General features: G+C 38.1%; 1 protein-coding gene across 9 annotated transcripts in view; it reads right to left on the bottom strand.

Annotated features, from left to right (window-relative positions):
• SENP6 (SUMO specific peptidase 6) overlaps positions 1–18,844 on the bottom strand; it is a 143,644-nt gene that overhangs the window by 88,994 nt on the left and 35,806 nt on the right. For 6 of the 9 annotated variants that reach the window (XM_005210668.5, XM_005210671.5, XM_005210669.5 and 3 more), the window contains exons 3-4: positions 18,267–18,327; positions 3,342–3,484 (exon numbers count right to left, since the gene is read on the bottom strand). In XM_005210668.5, the coding sequence (XP_005210725.1) occupies positions 3,342–3,484; positions 18,267–18,327 (204 nt within the window). The remainder of the gene's footprint in view (positions 1–3,341; positions 3,485–18,266; positions 18,328–18,844) is intronic. The other 3 variants (XM_059889766.1, XM_024996715.2, XM_059889767.1) reach the window with 1 other exon arrangement.

Below are 18,844 nucleotides of genomic sequence, written 5' to 3'. Positions count from 1 at the left end.
ACCTAACAGTCAGCAAAAACAAGATCTGGAGCTGACTGTGGCTCAGATCATGCGCTCCTTTATTGCAAAATTCAGACTTAAAGAAAGTAGATAGAGAAAACCACTAGGTCATTCATGTATGATCTAAGTCAAATCCCTTACGGTTACACAGTGGAAGTGACAAACAGATTCAACAGAATTAGATCTGATAGAGGACCTTAAGAACTATGGACAGAGGTTAATAACACTGTGGCAACCAGAACCATGCCCACAAAAGGGAAATACAAGAAGACAAGATGGTTTTCTGAGGAGGCCTTACAAATACATGAGAAAGGAGAAGAAAAAGGCAAAAAATGAAGGAAAAGATATACCCAACTGAATGCAGAGTTCCAAAGGATAGCAAGGAGAGATAAGAAAGCCTTCTTAAGTGAACAATGCAAAGAAACAGAGGAAAACAATAGAATGAGAAAGACTAGAGATGTTTTCAAGAAAATTAGAGATACCAAAGGAACAGTTCATGCAAAGATGGGCTCAATAAAGGACAGAAACGGAACAGAAGCAGAAGAGATTAAGACTAAGAAGAAGTGGCAACAATATAGGTCTTAATAACCAAGATAAGCATGATGGTGAGATCGCTCACCTAGAGCCAGACATCCAGGAGTGTAAAAATCAAGTGAGCCTTAGGAAGCATTACTATGAACAAAGCTACTGGAGATGACAGAATTCCAGTTGAGCTATTTCAAATCCTTAAAGATGATGCTATGGAAGTGCTGCACTCAACATGCCAGCAAATTTGGAAAACTCAGCAGTGGCCACAGGACTGGAAAAGGTCAATTTTATTCCGATTCCAAAGAAGGGCAATACCAAAGAATGTTCAAACTACCATACAACTGCACTCGTTTCACACACTAGCAAGGTAAGGCTAAAAATCCTTCAAGCTAGGCTTCAACAGTACGTGAACCAAGAACTTCCAGATGTACAAGCTGGATGTAAAAAAGGCAGAGGAACCAGAGATCACAAACTGCCGACATCCGTTGGATCACAGAAAAAGCAAGAAAATTTTGGAGAAACACCTACTTCTGCTTCATTGACTACTCTAAAACTTTGACTGTGTGGATCACAACAAACTGTGGAAAATTTGTCAAGAGATAGGAATATCAGACCTATCTACCTCCTGAGAAACCTGTATGCAGGTCAAGGAACAACAGATACAACCAGACATGGAACAATGGACTGGTTCAAAATTGGCAAAGGAATACGTCAAGGCTGTGTATTGTCACCCTGCTTATTTAACGTAAATGCAGAGTCCATCAAGCGAAATGCTGAGCTGGATGAAAGCACAAGTTGGAATCAACATTGTTGGGAGAAATATCAGTAACCTCAGACACCACCCTAATGGCAGAAAGCAAAGAGGAATGAAAGAGACTCTTGATGAAGGTGAAAGAGGAGGGTGAAAAGCTGGCTTAAAACTCAATGTTCAGAAAATTAAGATTATGGCATCTGCTCCCATCACTTCATGGCAAATAGATGGGGGAAGAAAGGGAAACAGCCCAGACTTTATTTTCTTGGGTTCCAAAATCACTGTGGATGGTGACACTAGCAATGAAATTAAAAGATGCTTGCTCCTTGGAAGAAAAGCTACGGCAAATTTAGACAGCATATTAAAAAGCAGAGATGTCACGTCACTGACAAAGGCTCATATAGTCAAAGCTATGGTTTTTCCAGTAGTCATGTATGGATGTGAGAGTTGGACCATAAAGAAGGCTGAGTGCTGAAGAACTGATGCTTTTGAACTGTGGTATTGGAGAAGACTCTTGAGAGTCCCTTGGACTGTAAGGAGATCCAATCAGTCAATCCTAAAACAAATCAGTCCTGAATATTCATTGGAAGGACTGATGCTGAAGCTGACACTCCAATACTTTGGCCACCTGATGCAAAGAATTAACTCACTGGAAAAGACCCTGATGTTGGGAAAGATTGAAGGCGGGAGGAGAAGGGGATGATAGAGGTTGAGATGGTTGGATGCCATCACCGACTCAATGGACATGAGTTTGAGTAAAGACAGGAGTTGGAGATGGACAGGGAGGCCTGGCATGCTGTACTCCATGGGGTCACAAAGAGTCGGACATGACTGAGCGACTGAACTGACTGACTGATCTTTATGTATACTTAAGTATCTTTATCGGAGAAGGAGATGGCACCCCACTCCAGTACTCTTGCCTGGAAAATCCCATGGATGGAGGAGCCTGGTAGGCTGCAGTCCATGGGATCACTGAGAGTTGGACACAACTGAGTGACTTCACTTTCACTTTTCACTTTCCACTTTCATGCACTGGAGAAGGAAATGGCAACCCACTCCAGTGTTCTTGCCTGAAGAATCCCAGGGGCGGCGGAGCCTGATGGGCTGTTGCCTATGGGGTCAAACAGAGTCGGACTGAAGCGACTTAGCAGCAGCAGCAGCAGCAGCAAGTATCTTTATGACTTAAGAGTGAGGAGTTATTTTTTTTAGAAGATCCAAATAGCATGAATCAGAAGGTAAAAGTTGATTTGTTCATATGAAGATGAAAGCTTTCAGGTCAATGAAGGACTGTACAAGCAAAATTAATAGATAACTATTTGGGAAAAAATATTTGCATTCTTCAAAACAAAAATGGAATTTATCTGTTTTATATATGGAATCCTTCCAAATACAAGGGAAAATAAGGAAGTATAAATAAGAGCCCCTCAGACAGCAAGGAGATCAAACCAGTCAATCCTAAAGGAAATCAACTCTGAAAATTCACTGGAAGGACTGATGCTGAAGCTCCAATACTTTGGCCACTTGACAAGAGGAGCCAACTCACTGGAAAAGACCCTGATGCTAGGAAAGACTGAAGGCAGGAGGAGAAGGGGGCAACAGAGGATGAGAGGAATGGATGGGATCATTGACTCAATGGACATGAGTGTGAGCAAACTCCAGGAGATGGTGAAGGACAGGGAAGCGTGGCAATCTGTAGTCCACGGGGTGGCAAAGTGTTGGACATAACTTAGTGACTGACAACAACAACACTGAGATAATCCTGGTAAGTACTTTCCAATGAAGACTTGACTTTTAATTTTATGACCAAGATTTTACTGTTTGAAAGCAAGTTCATTTCATGAAATCCTTGTGCACCAAAATTTTCCTTTCAATATTTTTATTCCAAACCAAGAAATCACTGCAATCCATCCTAGTCCCAAAATTCAAAGCAAAGAATTCACACATTAGGGCCATTCTAAAAACAAAAGGTACAGGTTGGGCCAATTGACCAAACGTGGCCAATTAGTTTCTGCTGTCAAACCGTTTATCTTTTCTGTAGGGATGTACAGTAAAGTGCCTATACCTCAATTTCTTATTGTTGCTCAACATGTTAAGTCCAATTGCGTTGCCTTTCAAAGGTTTTAAACTTTCGGTCTTGTTTCGTCTTGCACATGTCTTCCAGGGATCAACAGAACTAGTAGCAACAATTTCAGATTGACGATTTAACTGTAAAAAGATCCATAGATGTTAGAGTCAATAAGTGACAAAATAAGATAATTTATCAACAAGTATTTGAAAATCCATTTATTAAAAAAAGTAGTAAAAATATACCAGCTATTGGAAATGGGGGAAAGGGGTGGCAGTGGCACAGACTTAAGAGTATTTCAACTATAGTACTTTTTTTTCCCTTAAGCACAACACAAATATGTAGGAACATGGGTATTTATCATATCATTTCCTTTTCATTTCAGCATCACCAAAGTTATTTGAGAAAATTATGAGAAAAATAAAAGGGATGAGGGTGGAGCATCTTAAGATAGCTCTTTCCTGAGAGTAAAATATAAACATTTCCCCTGCGTAACAGGCCTCGATGCACCTGTAGGACAGGACAGCCAAATACAGCAGTAAGTTATCACTGTACAAGGACAATGGCTTTAGCCAATTACCTGGATGGTTTGTTAAAACAAACTGCTGTGTCCAACTCTTACAGTTTATTCTGATTCAGTAATTTGGGATGAGCCAGAGAATGTGCATTTCTAACAAGTCCCCAGGTTTCACAGATAGTGCTGAAAAGGGGACTACACAGCTAACGAGCCTCTGAGCCACAAATGCTGAAGCCTGCAGGCCCTAGAGCAGTGGCAACTACTAAGCCTATGTGCTGCAACTACCGGATCTGTGTGCCTAGAGCCTGTGCTCCGCAACTAGAGACGTCACCGCAATGACAAGCCTGTGCACCACAATGAAGAGTGGCCTCACTCACTGCAACTAAAGAAAGGCCCTGTGCAGCAATGAAGACCCAGCACAGCCAAAAATAAATACAGCAGTGTGCACATGCCAAAAAAAATTCTGAGACATTTCCATTAGGACTAACCATTTAATTTCACCCCTCCATATATGGATAATTACAACAAATAAATGACTGCTTATGGCATTTGGCTTCCGAGGTGGTGGCTCAGTGGTAAATAATCTGCCTGCGAATGCAGGAGACTGAGGAGACATGGGTTCAATCCCTGGGTTCAGGAAGATCCCTTGGAGCGGGAAATGGTAACCCACTCCAGAATTCTTCCTGGGATAATCCCGTGGACAGAGGAACCTTCCGAGCTACAGCCCACAGGGTCTCAAAGAGTCAGACACAACTGAGCACACGCACACATAGACAGCATTATGATAATTACTATATACTCAATATCTCACTTCATCTGCATATTTTATACATTTCAGTAGTTCTTCAGACTGGGATTCAGAAGCTACACCTAAAACATCAGGCAAATTACTTGACACTACGGAACTGAATGACAGGATTAATATGCTCAGATTTGATTTCCCACTTCAGTTCTCTTTCTCTTTCTCCAACAAAATCTCTTCACCACGTATCACTTAAACTTTATGGGAACTCTGTTCCTAGATTATGAAAGATTACTGAGCTTAGAAAGCAAAGTAACTTGTCTAAACTAGTTAAATGGATTTGAACAAAGTATTGACCTGACAACAAACCCTATGCTTTCCCATACTGCACTGCATGTAAGGAATTTTTTATAGTGTTACTTGCAGAAATGTGGGCTTCCCTAGTGGCTCAGATGGTAAAGAATCTGCCTGCAATGCAGGAGACCTGGGTTTGATTCCTGGGTTGGAAGATCCCCTGGAGAAGGGAATGGCTACCCTCTCCAGTATTGTTGCCTGGAGAATCCCATGGACAGAGGAGCCTGGCAGGCTACAGTCCATGGGGTCACAAAGAGTCAGACACGACTAAGCAACTTTCACTTCACTTCATTTTGCAGAAATATAAATACTATAAATTATGGAAATATAATTATAGATATTAATTCTTCACCAGAAGAGATAAACCCAAACTATGTTATTCCAAGTTAACACTCAAAATCGTAAATCTCAAAATCAAAGGAATAAAAATTTCTTTATATGTTAATGAATGTAGAAAGCTAATCCTAAGATAAAAAATTATCTTACTCAATATACAGGCACTTAACTCAGCAAATTCAACCATATTTCCCGACTAAGTGCTAACACATTTTCAAATTTCCTTTTTAAGAAAATATTTAGGCATAGCAATAGACAACTCAAAGTTCATCATTAAAGCAAGATTTGCATAAGACAAATTCTTAAATTTCTCAATTCTGCTACCAATAGGTTACTATCAAAAGCTATATACAGTCAGCAGTAAGACAAATAGTACTTTCAGTTTTGCAGATAACTCATGAAAAACATCTAGTGCATTGTTAAATTGCCTTAGAAAAGGGCCCTTACTATCTGTTACACTTAGAAAGTAGCTTGCAGGGGGTGGGGGCAGGGGGAATGTCACCCCATAGGAGAATCACAGGCAGAGTACATCATGAGAAACACTGTGCTGGAAGAAGCACAAGCTGGATCAAGACTGGTGGGAGAAATACCAATAACCTCAGATATGCAGATGACACCACCCTTATGGCAGAAAGTGAAGAGGAACTAAAAAGCCTCTTGATGAAAGTAAAAGTGGAGAGTGAAAAAGTTGGCTTAAAGCTCAACATTCAGAAGACGAAGATCATGGCATCCGGTCCCATCACGTCATGGCAAATAGACAGGGCAACAGTGGAAACAGTGTCAGACTTTATTTTCTGGGGCTCCAAAATCACTGCAGATGGTGACTGCAGCCATGAAATTAAAAGACGCTTACTCCTTGGAAGGAAAGTTATGTCCAACCTAGATAGCATACTCAAAAGCAGAGACATTACTTTGCCAACAAAGGTCTGCCTAGTCAAGGCTATGGTTTTTCCTGTGGTCATGTATGGATGTGAGAGTTGGACTGTGAAGAAGGCTGAGTGCCGAAGAACTGATGCTTTTGAACTGTGGTGTTGGAGAAGATTCTTGAGAGTCCCTTGGACAGCAAGGAGATCCAACCAGTCCATTCTGAAGGAGATCAGCCCTGGGATTTCTTTGGAAGGAATGATGCTAAAGCTGAAACTCCAGTACTTTGGCCACCTCATGCAAAGAGTTGACTCATTGGAAAAGACTGATGCTGGGAGGGAATGGGGGCAGGAGGAGAAGGGGACAACAGAGGATGAGACGGCTGGATGGCATCACTGACTCGATGGACGTTGAGTCTGAGTGAACTCCGGGAGTTGGTGATGGACAGGGAGGCCTGGCGTGCTGCAATTTATGGGGTCGCAAAGAGTCAGACACGACTGAGCGACTGAACTGAATTGAACTGAAATTTGTAAAAGATTCTCTTCTCATGCAGTTACAAACCTACAGTATAGAATTAAAGCTGCCAGAAAATTTAGAGCTATCTGTTGAATTAAAATACAACATATAAATTATTTCAGATGCATGGCACATCTACTTTTCTTTATGTAATAAATAATTTTTATTTTCTTTCATTTTATTTGTATTTTTGGTAATCTACATCAAATTATTGGGAGAAAGTTGTAAACAAGTAAAGTTCGAGCCATTTATGACCATCTCATGGATTAGAGTGCTACTATTATTCAGTCTAAAAGTGAAAGTGAAAGTTGCTCAGTCCTGTGTGACTCTGCAACCCCACGGACTATACTATACAGTCCATGGAATTCTCCAGGCCAGAATACTGGAGTGGGTAGTCTAGCCCTTCTCCAGGGGATCTTCCCGAGCCAGGAATCGAACCAGGGTCTCGTGCATTGCAGGAGGATTCTTCACCAACTGAGCTATGAGGAAAGCCCCAATTCAGTCTAAAGGCCCCCCCAAAACTTTTAATCTTCCTTCCCCTCTAACTCTCAGTTTCCACGTGGCAGTAGTAGCAAAGAACCCACTTGCTAATGCAGAGATGGTAAGAGACATGGGTTTGATTCCTGGGTCTGTAAGATCCCCTGAAGGAGAGCATGGCAACCCACTTCAGTATTTTTGCCTGGAGAATCCCATGGACAGAGGAGGCTAGCGGGCTACAGTTCACAGGTCGCAAAGAGTCCACATGAAAAGCCCTAGGTGGATTACAAAGTCTCAGAATTCTCACAACCATCCGTCATACGCAGACCTAAAACCTGATATTCTAACTACTTTAATATGGGCTTCCCTGATGGCTCAGTGGTAAAGAATCTGTCTGCAATGTGGGAGACCCAGGTTTGACCCCTGGTTCAGGAAGATCCCCTAGAGGAGGAAACGGCAACCCACTCCAGTATTCTTGCGTGGGAAATTCCATGGACATTAGAGTCTGGCAAGTTACGGTCAACAGGGTTGCAAAGAGTGAGACACAACTGACCAACTGAACACACACACACGTACTCTAATTCATAGACCATAGGCTGTGGGCCAGATTTGGCCTGTGAGTCTTGGTCTACTAATCCTTATATTTTAACATTAATCATTAATAACTAATAAGCAGCCAGTTACCAGAATATAAGCTCCACCGGAATAAGAAACTTGTCTGTTTTGCTCTCTACTATCTAGAACACTGTTAACAATACTATTTTGTGACATGATTATTTCACTGGGACTGCTAAATGTGCAAATTACCAACATGTGTATCTTCCTCCCAAGCTTACCGCACATCACGACGACAATTAAAAACAAAAAAGTATTCAGGTAATTTAGCATCTAAGAGTATCAGAAAATAAGACAGTATAAAGGAATCTATTAAATGATTAAAGACATTAAAAATATATGTTAAAGGTTCTGAAATTCTTAAAATTGAAATGGAAACAAACAGTACAGAAAGAACAAGGCACTATGAAAAACATAAAATTTTAAAAGAGAACCAAAAGTTCTACAAATTATATTTAAATTGTTTTTAAAAAAAGAAAAAGAAATGAATGACTAAACAGCAGATTAGGTATAGCTGAAGATAAAAGTGAACTGGAGGACACAACTGAGGAAACTATATGGAATATGGTATAGGAATGATTTTTTTTTTGGCCCTTTATCCTTTTTCTTTTACACATAAAATATACATTAAAGGGCATAAAAGAAAGATGGTCTAATAATACCTAATAAAATTAGTTCCAGAAAAAATGAGGAAAGGCAATATCTAGATAATGACCAAAATTTTTTCAGAATTAATAAAAAACATGCATCCTTTATATAAAGAGGCACAATGAAACTGCAGGAACGCAAAGGCAAAAAGATTATTCTGTGAAAGAGAAGGGGAAGAATACTAAAACACTTTGAGCCAAAATAAAGGCTTTCTCCTAATTCTACACTCATTTTCAAATACAGTAAAGGGGCTACATTAGTTTAAACTAATGACCCATAAGGACCTATATATTACCCACACTATTAAAGAGACTCTTTTACACAAAGACTTTCTAAGGGACCAACAGATATGGATCATTTTAAGAAAATCAACTCCTACTGTACAACTGCGCTCATTTCACATACTAGCAAGGTAATGCTCAAATCCTTCAAGCAAGGCTTCAGCAGTACATGAACTGAGAAATTCTACAAGATGGGTTTACAAGAGCAGAGAAACCAGAAATTAAACTGCCAGCATCCATTGGTGTACAGAGAAAGAAAAACATCTACTTCTGCTTCACTGACTACACTAAAGCCTTTGACTCTGTGGATCAAACAAACTGGAAAATTCTCAAAGAGATGGGAGTACCAGACCACCTTATCTGTCTCCTGAGAAACCTGTATGTAGATCAAGAAGCAACAGTTAGAACTGGACATGGAATAATAATGGACTGGTTCCAAATTTGGAAAGGAGTATGACAAGGCTGTATGTTGTCACCTTGCTTATTTAATTTATATGCAGAGCATATCATGCGAAATGCCAGACTGGATGAAGCACAAGCTGGAATCAAGATTGCCAGAAGAAATATCAATAACCCTAGATATGCAGAGGACATCACCCTTATGGCAGAAAGAGAAGAAGAACTAAAGAGCCTCTTAATGAAAGAGCAGAGTGAAAAAGCTAGCTTAAAACTCAACATTCAAAAAACGAAGATCATGGCATCCAATCCCATCACTTCATGGAAAATAGAAGGAGAAAAAGTGGAAATAGTGACAGATTTTATTTTCATGGGCTCCAAAATAACTGTAAACGGTAACTGCAGCTATGAAATTAAAAGATGCTTGCTCCTTGGAAGGAAAGCGATGCAAACCTAGACAGCATATTAAAAAGCAGAGACATCACTTTGCCAACAAAGGTCCATATAGTCAAAGCTATGGTTTTTCCAGTAGTCATATACAGATGTGAGACCTGGACCATAAAGAAGGCTGAGCGCCAAACAACTGCTGCTTTTTAACTGTGGTACTGCAGAAGACTCTTGAGAATCCCCTGGACAGCAAGATCAAACCAGTCAATTCTAAAGGAAATCAGTCCTGAATATTCATTGAAACGATTGATGCTGAAGCTGAAGCTCCAATACTTCAGCAGCCTAATACAAAGAGCTGACACACTGAAAAAGACCCTGATGCTGGGTAAGATTGAAGGCAAAGGCAGCAACAGAGGATAAGATGGTCAGATGGCGTCACTCAATGAATTTAAGCAAACTCCAGGAGATAGTGGAGGGCAGGGAAGCCTGGCATGCTCCAGTCCATAGGGTGGCAAAAAAGTTTGGATATGACTTACTGACTGAACAACAACCACTTTAACACTTTCTTAAAATTGATTTAAAACCCATCTGTAGAAAAGGCATCATGTAATATCTCCTTTCCCATCTTCACTTTCACAGTAAACTTCTTCCACTTTACCAAAGACATAATTCTTACTGTATTAAGAGTCTAAAAACCTCATGAAAAGAACATTTGTAAATACTGGTATCTGGAACCTCTTTTGGCACTTAGTAGAGTTTCCTATCTTTCCCTGTTTTATATATATTTCTGTTAAAATTGAACCTATAGTTAAAAACAGTATTCTGGACCAACTTAGGATTTTCTTAAAATAACTATTTAATATAACACAAAATGGAAAAGCAAAAGTGATGAAAACTTTCATTTAATGACTTTATATCTCTACTTTAGTTAGTATCAAGAAAAGCATTGCCCCAAGGAAAAAAATCATGTGAGAACAATGAAAAGAAAGCCCTCCTCCCCCGCAAAAAAATTTAAATTTGCACACATTTATTACAAGCAGTGATTTTGATTTGGGAGAAAAATTCAGGTCAAAATCAAGGCTGTATTTTGCTACTAGAATTCCATGGTAAAATGTCATCATAAGGAGGGAAATTAACATGTATATTTGAAATAAAAACATGCATATTTGAAAAAAAATCTACTTATTTATCAATAATATATCTGATTTAACTGATGGCCTTGTCAAGTAAGTGATGTGAAAGCATTTTCCACAGATCACATGAACTAAATATGCAGTTCCAAAATTTAAGAAAATATACAAAAACAAAATATTTTACAAACCATATGGGCAAAGGCCAATTAATAACGAGCAAGATTTCAGTATTTTCAGTTATTTCTGAAATCATCTGGTTAAAACAAAAGGAAGTAACAAGTATAACTACTGCTGCTGCTGCTAAGTCACTTCAGTCGTGTCCGACTCTGTGCGACCCCATAGACGGAAGCCTACCAGGCTCCCCCGTCCCTGGGATTCTCCAGGCAAGAACACTGGAGTGGGTTGCCATTTCCTTCTCCAATGCAGGAAAGTGAAAAGTGAAAGTGAAGTCACTCAGTCGTGTCCGACACATTAAGTACTGATAAAGTCTTTTTAATATATTTCCCCCAAATTCAGAAAGACAACAAATCTAAAGACTGGATTACAAATTATGTTAAGCTTTCAAACTTACATTACATTGCTATGTGATTTCTTTTTTTTTTGGCTGCACTGGTTCTTCACTGCAGTGCACAGGATTCCAGTAGAATCCTGGAACTGGCAGCCTCTGGAGCACTAAGGCTCAGTAGTTATGACACAAGCTTTCTGTTGCATCACACAGGCTTAGTTAGCTGCCCCACATCATGTGGGGTCTTAGTTTCCCAACTGGGGACTGAACCGGAATCCCTGCATTGGAAGGACTGGACCACAAGGAAGCTTCTACTATGTGATTTCTGCCATTTAAATCAAAAGGAAAGAACTGAGTGATAAATGCTATAGCAATTATCACTATATCCATCTATTATGTGACCAAGATTTCTCAGCACTCATATCTAAAAAAACTTAAAATTACTGTTGGAAGTTACAGCATAGCAATTAATATTTATGGATACATAAACTAAATGAATAAGGAAAGAAAATAGCAACGCCATCAATTTTAAGAAATATATTTCCAATATAACTCTACTCAATAGATTTAACAATTATAAATTACATGTTTATTAGTAATTATAAATCATTTAATTCAGTAAAAAAAATATTTAACAACTTTTAGTGGCAAGATCACTAAATATTAAATTTCAATAAATGTATATATCTTTTTATTCAATAAACATATATCTATAAAGTATGATAGAGTAATTAAAATATTTTCAATTGCATAAAAATATATCATGTGAAGTTAAAATATATATATAGGGACTTCCCTGGTGGTCTAGTGGCTAAGACTCCACGCTCACAACTCAGGGAGCCCAGGTTTAACCCGTGGTCAGGGAACAAGATCCCCCACGCTGCAACCAAGAGTTCACACGCCACAACTAAAGATCCAGCATGCAGCACTGAAGACCAAAGATCCTATGGGCCTCAACTAAGACTGAGAGAAAAATGCACAATATGAATTTTCCAACTGTTAAAAGAGGAGATGGCATACATATTTTTAAAGTTTTTTAAAACTGAAATATAGTTGATTTGCAATGTTGTTGTACATGTATTTTTAAAACAGATGATGATGAATATCAGATCTGAACTATCTTTAGAGATCACAGGATACACAGTGTCATGTAAGTTTTATTTTTAAAATATCAACATGTACATCCTCAAAAATGTGTAACAACGCAAATACTTTATTTAAAAAGGGGGGGCAGGGTATCTGCAAGAAAAAAAAAAGTGAAAGTGGCTCAGTTGTGTCTGATTCTTTGCAACTCCATGGACTATAAAGCCCATGGAATTCTCCAGGCCAGAATGCTAGAGTGGGTAGCCTTTCCCTTCTTCAGGGGATCTTCCCAACTCGGGGACTGAACCCAGGTCTCCTGCATTGCAGGCGGATTCTTTACCAGCCAAGCCAAACCTCCCAAATCAAAAACCTAGACTGAGAAGAACCTCTGCTTATCAACTAATATCTGTATATCTATAGTACATCTATTCCCTGGACTACTACATAGCAATAAGTAGCAATACTATAGAGCCTATCCCTTCTCCAGCAGATCTCCTCGGGAAGATCTTCTCTGCGTCCGCCCAGGAATCAAACCAGGGTCTGCTGCATTGCCAACTGAGCTATGAGGGAAGCCCCTATCTAGCAATAAAACAGATGATAAAGATATCAAAATACTTTGCTATGGAGTGATCTTACAGACTACACTACCAAGTAAAAAACCAAGATACCAAACAATGTTGAGGGTTTCTTCAAGAAGGGTGGCATATTCTAATGTTAAAAAAAAAAAACAACGGAAGGCTAAGCCATATAATATTTAAAGCAGGTTACCCATGGGTAAAAGAGAAGGGAAAAGAGGGAATCAGGACAAAAGTTAGACTTTTCTGAATAAACTTCTTTTGCAGATTTGACTTTGGAACCATGAAAACATCTTCTGCATAATTATAAAATACATTAAATTCAAAACATTTTTTAAAAAGCATATCCTCAAAGCAACAAAAAAAAGTTTAAATAAATAAATTAGCATAACTCTCACCCAAATGGTAGAATTACAAACCAAGAAAAAATAATTTCAAGTGTCTTTAAAACACAGTAATTTACACAGGAGAAAAACTATTAAAAATTCCAACATATGGAGGCTGAACAACATGCTGCTGAATAACCAACAAATCACAGAAGAAATCAAATAAGAAATAAAAATTTGCATAGAAATGAATGAAAATGAAAACACAACAACCCAAAACCTGTGGGACACGGTAAAAGCAGTCCTAAGGGGAAAGTTCATAGCAATACAGGCACACCTCAAGAAACAAGAAAAAAGTCAAATAAATAACCTAACTCTACACCTAAAGCAACTAGAAAAGGAAGAAATGAAGAACCCCAGGGTTAGTAGAAGGAAAGAAATCTTAAAAATTAGAGCAGAAATAAATGCAAAAGAAACAAAAGAGACCATAGCAAAAATCAACAAAACCAAAAGCTGGTTCTTTGAAAGGATAAATAAAATTGGCAAACCATTAGCCAGACTCATCAAAAAACAAAGGGAGAAAAATCAAATCAATAAAATTAGAAACGAAAATGGAGAGATCACAACAGACAACACAGAAATACAAAGGATCATAAGAGACTATTATCAACAATTATATGCCAATAAAATGGACAACGAGGAAGAAATGGACAAATTCTTAGAAAAGTACAACTTTCCAAAACTGGACCAGGAAGAAACAGAAAATCTTAACAGACCCATCACAAGCACGGAAATTGAAACTGTAATCAAAAATCTTCCAGCAAACAAAAGCCCAGGTCCAGACGGCTTCACAGCTGAATTCTACCAAAAATTTAGAGAAGAGCTAACACCTATCCTGCTCAAGCTCTTCCAGAAAATTGCAGAGGAAGGTAAACTTCCAAATTCATTCTATGAGGCCACCATCACCCTAATACCAAAACCTGACAAAGATGCCACAAAAAAAAGAAAACTACAGGCCAGTATCACTGATGAACATAGATGCAAAAATCCTTAACAAAATTCTAGCAATCAGAATCCAACAACACATTAAAAAGATCATACACCATGACCAAGTGGGCTTTATCCCAGGGATGCAAGGATTCTTCAATATCTGCAAATCAATCAATGTAATACACCACATTAACAAATTGAAAAATAAAAACCATATGATTATCTCAATAGATGAAGAGAAAGCCTTTGACAAAATTCAACACCCATTTATGATAAAAACTCTCCAGAGAGCAGGAATAGAAGGAACATACCTCAACATAATAAAAGCTATATATGACAAACCCACAGCAAACATTATCCTCAATGGTGAAAAATTCCTCTAAAGTTAGGAACAAGACAAGGATGCCCACTTTCACCATTACTATTCAACACAGTTTTGGAAGTTTTGGCCACAGCAATCAGAGCAGAAAAAGAAATAAAAGGAATCCAAATTGGAAAAGAAGAAGTAAAACTCTCACTATTTGCAGATGACATGATCCTCTACATAGAAAACCCTAAAGACTCCACCAGAAAATTACTAGAGCTAATCAATGACTACAGTAAAGTTGCAGGATATAAAATCAACACACAGAAATCCCTTGCATTCCTATACACTAATAATGAGAAAACAGAAAGAGAAATTAAGGAAACAATTCCATTCACCATTGCAATGGAAAGAATAAAATACTTAGGAATATAAATATATCTACCTAAAGAAACTAAAGACCTATATATAGAAAACTATAAAACACTGGTGAAAGAAATCAAAGAGGACACTAATAGATGGAGAAATTATCATGTTCATGGATTGGAAGAATCAATATAGTGAAAATGAGTATACTACCCAAAGCAATTTATAGATTCAATGCAATCCCTATCAAGCTACCAACGGTATTCTTCACAGAGCTAGAACAAATAATTTCACAATTTGTATGGAAATACAAAAAACCTCGAATAGCCAAAGCGATCTTAAGAAAGAAGAATGGAACTGGAGGAATCAACCTACCTGACTTCAGGCTCTACTACAAAGCCACAGTTATCAAGACAGTATGGTACTGGCACAAAGACAGAAATATAGATCAATGGAACAAAATAGAAAGCCCAGAGATAAATCCACGCACATATGGACACCTTATCTTTGACAAAGGAGGCAAGAATATACAATGGATTAAAGACAATCTCTTTAACAAGTGGTGCTGGGAAATCTGGTCAACCACTTGTAAAAGAATGAAACTAGAATACTTTCTAACACCATACACAAAAATAAACTCAAAGTGGATTAAAGATCTCAACGTAAGACCAGAAACTATAAAACTCCTAGAGGAGAACATAGGCAAAACACTCTCTGACATACATCACAGCAGGATCCTCTATGACCCACCTCCCAGAATATTGGAAATAAAAGCAAAAATAAACAAATGGGACCTAATTAACCTTAAAAGCTTCTGCACATCAAAGGAAACTATTAGCAAGGTGAAAAGACAGCCTTCAGAATGGGAGAAAATAATAGCAAATGAAGCAACTAACAAACAACTAATCTCAAAAATATACAAGCAACTCCTACAGCTCAACTCCACAAAAATAAATGACCCAATCAAAAAATGGGCCAAAGAACTAAACAGACATTTCTCCAAAGAAGACATACAGATGGCTAACAAACACATGAAAAGATGCTCAACATCACTCATTATCAGAGAAATGCAAATCAAAACCACTATGAGGTACCATTTCACACCAGTCAGAATGGCTGCGATCCAAAAGTCTACAAATAATAAATGCTGGAGAGGGTGTGGAGAAAACGGAACCCTCTTACACTGTTGGTGGGAATGCAAACTAGTACAGCCACTATGGAGAACAGTGTGGAGATTCCTTAAAAAACTGGAAATAGAACTGCCTTATGATCCAGCAATCCCACTGCTGGGCATACACACTGAGGAAACCAGAAGGGAAAGAGACACGTGTACCCCAATGTTCATCGCAGCACTGTTTATAATAGCCAGGACATGGAAGCAACCTAGATGTCCATCAGCAGACAAATGGATAAGAAAGCTGTGGTACATATACACAATGGAGTATTACTCAGCCATTAAAAAGAATACATTTGAATCAGTTCTAATGAGGTGGATGAAACTGGAGCCTATTATACAGAGTGAAGTAAGCCAGAAGGAAAAACACCATTACAGTATACTAAGGCATATATATGGAATTTAGAAAGATGGTAACAATAACCCTGTGTACGAGACAGCAAAAGAGACACTGATGTATAGAACAGTCTTATGGACTCTGTGGGAGAGGGAGAGGGTGGGAAGATTTGGGAGAATGGCATTGAAACATGTAAAATACCATGTATGAAATGAGATACCAGTCCAGGTTCGATGCACGATACTGGATGCTTGGAGCTAGAGCACAGGGACGACCCAGAGGGATGGTATGGGGAGGGAGGAGGGAGGAGGGTTCAGGATGGGGAACACATGTATACCTGTGGTGGATTCATTTTGATATTTGGCAAAACTAATACAATTATGTAAAGTTTAAAAATAAAATAAAATTAAAAAAAAAAAAAACACAATAATTTAAATACACATTTTTAGTGAGATAAACCTAGTGAGATATGCCACCAACAAGGAAATAAAAAGACTTTATTTTATTGGCAACTATATTTGTATTGATATTGTGAAACTATTTGTCTAAAAGAATAAAGCAAGTAAGTTACTAAATTAACATCATTAGGAACCAAGACACTCAACCCAAAAGCTATGAAAGAAAAATAGTGTTGTATTTGACAATGTAAGAAAATATCTTTTCTCCAAGGCAATAACCACCAAAAGTGAGGACAAAAAATTAGCAGGAAAAAAGTAGTTTAAATTACTAATAACTATTATTAGTATCACAGCAGTGGGCTCCTTTCTTTAAAATACCATTATTTTGTCAAATCTAAGAAACCATCATAAGATACATTATTACTGTCTATACTAATGTACAAAACATTTTTAACTCAACAAGAGGCATCCAGTTAGATTTTAGAGATGTCAAAAATGTGGGAAAATGTGTCTGAGACTCAATATGAAAAGAATTTCTACAAATCAATAGTATTCCAAAGACCAAATGGAAAAAAGGGCAAAAGATATCAAGTAACAATTATCAAAAGGGAAATAAATGGACTATATGTGTTATGAGTGAGGTATTCAAACTACATTCAAAAGAAATACAAAGTAAGACTACACTGAGATACTATTTTTTATTGCAAAGATCAAAAGGATGATAATATTGCTAAAGTGTGAGGGAACAGGCATGCTCTGACACTGCTGGTGAAAGTCTAAATCAGGTATAACAAAATTAGAAATGTACCTGTCCTGATATAGCAGCTCTACTTCTAGAAATTTATCCTGCAGATATGCTGATAAATGTGCAAAATAACCCATATAGAGGCTAGTTTATGCAACATTATTTTAAGTGGGGGAAGAAAGCTGATAGATCCTTCAATATGTTGGTGTTGGATAACAGCAATATATCATACACTGGAACATTATGCACCTACTGAAAAGAATGCTGCTGCAGCTGCTAAGTCGCTTCAGTCGTGTCTGACTCTGTGCAACCCCATAGATGGCAGCCCACCAGGCTCCCCCGTCCCTGGGATTCTCCAGGCAAGAACACTGGAGTGGGTTGCCATTTCCTTCTCCAATGCAGGGAAGTGAAAAGTGAGAGTGAAGTCGCTCAGTCGTGTCCAACTCTTAGCGACCCCATGGACTGCAGCCTACCAGGCTCCTCCATCCATGGGATTTTCCAGGCAAGAGTACTGAGTGGGGTGCCATTGCCTTCTCCGACTGAAAAGCATGAGGGTGATTTTAATGGACTCTTATGGTTGGTGTCTTAAGATATATTAATTTTACAAAATAAAATTACAAACAGTGTGTACAATATACTACTGGTGAAGAAAGAGTAAGAAAGTGGGATGAGAATACAGATTTTCTTTGTGATAAATAAAATATTTCTGATGAGATAAACAAGAAGCTACGAATACCATTTGCCTCTGGGATGGGAATGTGGGTGGCTTGGACTTACAATCACAAATACAAATCTTCTGATGTATTAGTTTTTAGTATATAACCTAAAAAAAAAATTAAAAAGCAACACTTGCCTTTTTTCCTTTTGAGGTTTCAGAATCCTCATCTTCATCTACACTGAGTAGATTTGCCTCACTACATAGAAAATAAGGGGGAAAAAAATCTTCAGTGACAATTACAACTCATACATTAAATTCAGAAGTTTTATTCTCCTTGTTCACCTAATACAGAGATCAGCAAACTTTCTGTAAAGGGCCAGAGACTAAATATTTTAGAATTTTGAAAGCCATATGGCCTCTGAAGCCACCACTCATCTTTGCTTTGCAACTAAAGTATGAAAGCAGCCACAGACTAAATGTGTGGCTGTGTTCCAATAAAACCATAACAAAGTCCAATGATGGGCCAGACTGGGCCCACTGGCTGTTTATTGACCTCTGCCATAAACGAACACACAGTTTTTGTTTTCATCTTAACTACAGATTTCATCTACTTTCACTCATTTTTCCTTTCTGTCTTGGATTTTAAATTAGGGAGAAAGGACTCAAAAACAAAACAGAAGTAAAGAAACATACTGTTAAGAAAATCTTAGTTGATGGAAAAAAGTAATTTCAATGGTATTAACCCAATAAAATTGTTATACCTCTACCATTCT

Source organism: Bos taurus, chromosome 9 (genome assembly GCF_002263795.3).
Source record: "Bos taurus isolate L1 Dominette 01449 registration number 42190680 breed Hereford chromosome 9, ARS-UCD2.0, whole genome shotgun sequence".
NCBI lineage: Eukaryota > Metazoa > Chordata > Mammalia > Artiodactyla > Bovidae > Bos > Bos taurus.
This window is presented reverse-complemented; position numbering and strand designations above follow the sequence as displayed.